Consider the following 6,594-nt stretch of genomic DNA (forward strand, 5'->3'; position numbering starts at 1 on the left):
CAAACTCAAAAGTACCTTTCTTTCCTTTTATCCAGTTCATGGAGACATCAAAATGAAACGAAATGTTAGACGGTCTTAGAAGTTAAAGCATGCTTCAGTTTTACCACCATCCAGAGGGACTGGTTAGTTAATGCAGTCTACTCAGATTTCTGCTTAATATATAGTTTAAAGGAAATAACTTAAGAAACTTAAAATTGGTCTAACATGGTGGGATTTCAAACATTTGAACATGTCGGTTGCATCCCAGAGTATAAAAACCTCTTCACTTCTCATTAGACTAAGACAAACACTTGTGAAAATTGCCGTAAAGTGAGTTGTACACTAACAAAAAGGTTCAACTTCGGTCACTCTTAATGATCTATTCCGTACAAAAAAAAGCATGAGCGAGTTATTTGTGGGACTTGTTGGTTTTGAAGGAAACCTGTAAGATTTTGTCCCCCAGGCGGTAGCCGTTCAGACTGGCTATGGCCATCGCCGCTTCTTCATAGTTTGTCATGGTCACAAAGCCAAACCCTTTGCACTTGTTGGTGTTGAAGTCGCGGATCACCTTCACGTTGGTGACGGCACCAAAGGGACCAAACATCTGCCAGAGGATTCCCTCGTCGGCGTCCTGCCCGAGGTTGTAGATGAAGATGCACCAGCCTGAAGACGCATTGCCCGGCACGTTGACGCCAGAGAGCCCACTCATGTGATCCACACCCATCGGGGAGAACCTGAGGACAGAGCACAGTGTTCAGGCGGGCAACTGTGCCCAAAAGGGAAGACAGCCTGGTACACGTGGACATGGGGCCCCTCTGCTGTCTATGCTGCCTAGCTCAGCCACTGCTTGAGGCACAAAATCTTGCGTTTGAAGCTGGGAGGAAACTCTGGGTGGGGTGGGTCCCTGCTCTGTCTTCACATGGATGGTCAGGGCTGAGGGGACAGTCTTTGCAGCTGCTCCCTCACAGTGGTGGTGGTGGTGGTGGTGGAGGCAGGCATGTCCTCCCAGGTACCACTTGGCTCTGCGCTCACTGACGGGAGCTCTTTCCTCTCATGCTCCATGTAGTCTGGAGTGGGGGAGATAGGGGGAGGGGGAGAACACAAGATTCTTTTCCTTTCATTTCCCAAATTCTGTACCTTCTTCTGATCCTCTCCAAGGGTTACAGCCGAGTGGTGGACACTCAGAGCGCCCCTGGGGGACCACCTTGGAGGCAGGGGGAGTTCCCTCTCGCATCCCGGGGGGGGGGGAAGGATGACAGTATAGACAACTGCAAGTTCACTCAGCTTCACCGGAAACGAGGTACACTTTCCACAGTGACACTTGTGATTTACACCAAACAGGCCTCCTAGAGGTGTGGAAATGGTGCCAGGAGGAGTCAGGTAGATGGTGATAAAGGGGTTACTGTGAAGAGGGGCGCTCCCCTGCTCGGAAGTTAGGCCCGTCCAACAGCAAACGGGAGACGCTGTAGGCGAGAACTCTACACACAGGCCCATCACAGCCTCAACTGCTCAAGCCAGGATGGCCACAGGCCTGGCTGGCTACTCAGACCTGGCCAGTCCCGGAGCACCTGTCGGACATGAAGCTGGGCCACCTGGCTAGGAGAACCACATGGAGGATCCCACTTTCCTTTAGTGGGACATGGTTGTGATCCTCTCTGTGAGTTCCCCCGTAGCTGTGATGCTGAGGAGAATCCTGACATCATAGTTCACTAGGCTTTACTCACGGTATTCTCATTCCTACCAGCTATTCTTGTCTGGCACTTCTTTTCCTGCTAATTGGAGCTGATTTATTATCCTGTGACAACCATGAACCCCCTTGCCTCAGCGTTCCCCTCTCTGATGGGTCAGAAGGAAAACAAGCTTTTCCTAACTAAGCATGAGAATGGCTGCAACAACTCCCTGGATCTTGCCTCCCCAGATTCTTGATCTCAGTCTGCCTCCTGGGCCAGTTTGTCCTCCCCTTTCTGATCCACCCCCCCTTTCCAGATGACCAGCACTTCCAGCTACTCAGGCTTCCCTTTTCTGTGTCCAGTGACTGGGATCAAAGTCCCCCTCTTATCCTCTGACCACCTCCACTCCTGACTTCCCAGTTCTGCTGACCCACTGGCTGCTTCATCCACACTGCCTATCCGGTGATTCTGGTGGAGTTAGCTGACTTTCCAAATTGAACAGAGCACCATTCTCCCCATTCTTTACCAGACAGAAGTCCAGGCAGGAAGAGGAGTTTCGGAGCCTGAGCAGAGCAGACTCTGTATCTGTGGGAATGAGTGGGGACAGCCTGGCCTTCCTGCCTCAGATGAAGCTAGACAAGCTCAGAAGCCACTGGGAAGGCTCCTTGACATGCCGCGGAGCTAAGCCACTGTGTAGTTTCTGAAGGTCTTAACCAAAAATAAAAACAAAACCTGGTCCCCGAACACTGATCTGGCCTGGTCAGTGGGCCAGAGAGCACACTGTCTATTCTTCTGGGTCCTGGCCTCATGGAAAGAAGGACAGTATGCAAATACTTGTGGAAAGGGCTTTTCAACAGCAGACCTGTCATGTTTAGAAACACCACAAGGACGTGTCCTAAAAGGTTCAGCTGCAGGCTTCTGACCAAGTGCCTAGAGCCGGTTCAAAGGCTCCAGAAACGCTTCTCTCCTGCTCAGGGTCTTTAACCTTACCGTGCTCCCTTTATTCACTCTTTCAGGAGCTGCATTTGCATCCCAGTTACAGACAACACAGATGGAAACACGCCCTTCTAAGAGGCTGACCTCACATCCCCAGTTACCCACAGGCAACGCAGGTGCGGCAGTGCAGGCCTCCTGTGGCTGTCCTCAGACCCACCTGAACCTCTGCGCCTGGTGGTGCACGGGCCCTCCAAACCGTCGTGCGGGCGAGTGGTACAGCTGGGAGAGCAACGCCACGTTTTTGTTCTGGTTGGGATTGGCAGCAAACTTCACTGTGATGGGCTCAGAGGAACCTGGGGGTTTATGACCATTGAAACTGGTAATTGCCTCTTCTGCCTCCGACCGTTTGTCAAACCGGATAAACGCAACCCCTCTGGACAAACCTTTTTAACAAACCAATAAAAATAAAGTTAGGGGTAAAAAAAAAAACAAAAAAGGAATGTTTCAAATTGAAAAACAAAACTCAACGCAGTCTGATTCCCTGGTTAATGAGACCAACAAAGTTCAACCTAAACATGAAGGCAAACGAATGGGTTTAAAAGGAAGCAGGAACGAAGGAAAGACCACGGCCTCATACCGCCTCCTGCGCCAAGTGTGGACGCCACCGTCTCAGCGAGGTCACTAGCCCTCTCCCTGGGATGCATGGACCTGAAACCCACCCACCACTCTCCCGTCTCAGGCCACTGCACATCTGACCCCGCTCTCACACCACCTAGATTGGGCTACCCAAAGGTAGGGACATTCCCTGTGGTAACACAACCTCCTGCCACCCCCACCCCACCCCCGCCCACTAGAGCTTGAGTGCAGCCAGGGCAAGGTGGCAGCAGGAGCAGACCCGCTCCTCCTATGGAAGGAGGGAGGGCCTGGTGTCTGTCAGTGGGAAAGACACAAGCCGGAGAGGGTGGCAACGTGTGTGTGTTGAGGCGGCGGCATGGCTGGGCCTTGCGGTGGATCACTTTCATGGACGGTCAGTCAGAGACTGAGACGGTGCTCAACTCAGGGACAGAGAGCTGCTGACAGTGACTGCAGCAGGAACACCACAGCCCAGGTCACCAGCTGAGGAAGGACCCACTCCACACAAGCTGGAGGTGGCAGACAAAGGGTGCTGGTGAATGGGCAAGGTGTCTCAGGTATCACTGTAACGCACATCTGAGCCCTCTGGCATACAACCCCATGCGACACACAGAGAACAGCCAGGGACCACAGGTCCTGGATGCACCCCCCACAGAATGTCCAACTGTGGACCTCCCATTTTGGGTGTCCCACAGCACTGTTCCTGGACTGACCAGGGGCCATTCTTAGAGTCATGGGCACCATGACTGATCTAGTATAAATTAACAATAAAATTACCCACATGGCCCAGTAACCTTGCTGGGCTGGTGAAGGCACGCATAGTTGTGTCCATGTGCACTAGGAAAACTCAAGAGCCAATGGCCATTTCTGATTCCAGGTCAGAGAAGGAACGCAGGCACTGGGCAGGAAGGGGGGCGGACTCGATGTTAGAATGAAATCTAACTGGAGGCAAGCATGATGGGAAGTGCTGGCTGGTCAGCCCTCCCAGAAAGCACTCTTCAGGAGGGTGTTCATGGAATAAAGGTGAAGCATGGACAAAGAGTGTGCGCATGCACGCAAGTACGGTTCCCTAGGTTTGCTTCTGTTCAAGTGAAACTGGCCAAGGAGAATGAAGAAAACCCGAGAAAGAAAGAATGCTCTTTAACTCAAGGGAAATAAATGTGTAAGAAATTATCTGAACCTTAATTTTTAAAATATAAGTCTATGTTTTGTTTTGTTTTCCCCCTAGTGATTTCTAGAATCAAAAGCAGAGACCAATACATGGCACAATCTCTAGATAAGTGAATTACAAAATTCACAGACAGCTTCAGATACAAAACCAGCTATGTTTCTAAGGGAGGTGCTTTGCGCTGGACTCTCTATGGGCCTCAGGGCTCACTTCCTTCAGTTCTAAGCCCACAGGCTGGGCAAGGGGCCGTGCAGGAAATGGCCACTTCTGCCTTGCCTCCTGCTCTATTCCAAGGACACAGCATGTGCCCACAACTCAGGGGGGAGGTGGTCATTTCTCTCCTCTTCCCTGGGCCCCCACTGCAGCCCAGAGCTGGCAATGTCCAGGCAGTGGATGTACTATGGAGAACATAAATCAACATAAAAATCAACTTTGGACTATTCCACTGGCTTCACTAGGCCCTGAGGAGAAAACCCTTCCTTTCTGGTTTGGCAGCTCATCTGCCCTCCTGCTTGGAACAAATTTAGGGGCCTGAAGATGGAACCAGAGGGGCAGCAAGTAGCCCAACTGTGACTGTTTGGAAGTGGTATTTGTCGGGGTAGAGGTGCTCAGGAGAAACAGTGTTGTAGCTTCAGAGAATGAGAGCAGGGATGCCGGGTCCTGAGAAAAGACACTTTGGCACTGTAAATGGCCTGCCTGAAACAAAAGCAGCAGGGGATCAAAGCCCCCACGCCCCCACAAGCAGGGCTAGAACAGCTGGGTGCCTGTGGGAAGGGGCTAGAATTTCTTGGTGTTTCCATCAAAACGGGCTTTCTAGGCCTTTTCTTCTCCCCGCCTCAAAAATCAAAAGCTAATGTCTTCCTGTGTCCTACTCTCTTTACTGGAAAATTAAGAACCACACCCATCCCAGCCCCAGTGCACCCCAGTGGCTGCCACACCTGTGGTCTGGTCCACAAGCACACGGGAGTTGATGATGCGCCCGAACCTCGAGAACATGTCCTCCACGTCCTTCTGCGTCATGGTCCTCGGGAGCCCGCTGATGTACAGGTTCGCATCTTTGATGACCTCAGAGCTGGGGCGAGCATAGGATACCTGGGGGGAAAAAAGCCACTTTCCAGGATTAGGGCCGGTGAGGCCACCTGTGGGGGGAGGGGCTCAGAGCCCAGGTGAGAGTGGCCCCAAGTTTGATATTGGACTGTTCTCGCTGTTCCTATAGAGCAGATGCCCGTCTCTCCTGTTTTATGTAGTAGAACCAAAGCCCACTGGGGAGATGTTCTTAGCGCATGCCTGTGGCAAATGAAAGGCTCAGGCTTGTCAGGAAGGGCAGGAGACAGCTCTGTGTGCCCCGTCTGCAGGCATCCACACCTGAACCCAGTCCCTCACACCTGTGCCTGTGGAACATCATGCCAGGAGGCAAGGCACAGACATGTCTCAGTCTCCAGCTGGAAAGCAGAGCACGAGCTGGAACTGACCCCTCCTCCCCGACGAGGAAGTTGGGGTGTAAGAGGTGAGCACTGGGGAGGATGGGGCCACAGGACGTGGGGCGGTAAGGCTGGCAGCCCCCAGGAAGCTGGGTCACTTGGTGAGAGCAGAGGTGCTGGAGGAGGAAGGGGGGTCCCATCAGACTCCAGCCACCAAGGTGCGCCCAGGACGCCCTGCTCTTAGCAGTCTGCTCTGTGGCATGGTGAAGCCGGGCTGAGCCACTGCTGACTTCCTTCAGCAGAAGTGTCTTTTAGGGACACATGCTGAGAAAAGCTTTGAACAACAAACAGGTGTCTTCAGGGCCTAATCAGTACCACAGGCTGTGCAGGGACAGCAAGGGTGGTGAGTACATCACAAACCCGCCCTGTGTGCGGGCTTTTGCTCCTGCAGGACGCCATCTGCTTTGACCTAAATGTCCTCTTCTGGGGACACGCCCAGCTACCTGACTAAACCTGAATCCCCCACCCACAAGCACCCTGAGCCCCCACTTCCACTAGTTTGCTCTGTGGGCACTTGTTACCAGCTGAGATTCTAGACCCTTGCTGTGTTACTCATGCGGATCCCATTTGAGGCTGAGTAGAAACATACTCCACAGGAATATAGGGTTTCAATGGCTGGTTTTAGGAAGCTGCTCACCAGGTTTTTCTTCTGAGGTGCCGCTAGGTGGACTTGAACCTCTCAACCTTTCTGTTAGTAGCAAAGCCATGAACTGTTTCACCTCCCCAG

General features: G+C 52.4%; 1 protein-coding gene across 2 annotated transcripts in view; it reads right to left on the reverse strand.

Annotated features, from left to right (window-relative positions):
* Nucleotides 1–388: 388 nt before the first annotated feature.
* The window catches only part of ELAVL1 (ELAV like RNA binding protein 1), a 35,372-nt gene continuing 29,166 nt past the window's right edge, over nt 389–6,594 (reverse strand). Inside the window, exons 3-7 of one of the 2 annotated variants that reach the window (XM_006868870.1) lie at nt 5,325–5,478; nt 2,803–3,028; nt 1,690–1,716; nt 1,572–1,601; nt 389–713 (exon numbers count right to left, since the gene is read on the reverse strand). In XM_006868870.1, coding sequence (XP_006868932.1) covers nt 389–713; nt 1,572–1,601; nt 1,690–1,716; nt 2,803–3,028; nt 5,325–5,478 — 762 coding nt within the window. The remainder of the gene's footprint in view (nt 714–1,571; nt 1,602–1,689; nt 1,717–2,802; nt 3,029–5,324; nt 5,479–6,594) is intronic. The other variant, XM_006868869.1, reaches the window with a different exon arrangement.

The sequence above is a fragment of the Chrysochloris asiatica genome, unplaced genomic scaffold (assembly GCF_000296735.1).
Source record: "Chrysochloris asiatica unplaced genomic scaffold, ChrAsi1.0 scaffold00125, whole genome shotgun sequence".
Lineage (NCBI taxonomy): Eukaryota > Metazoa > Chordata > Mammalia > Afrosoricida > Chrysochloridae > Chrysochloris > Chrysochloris asiatica.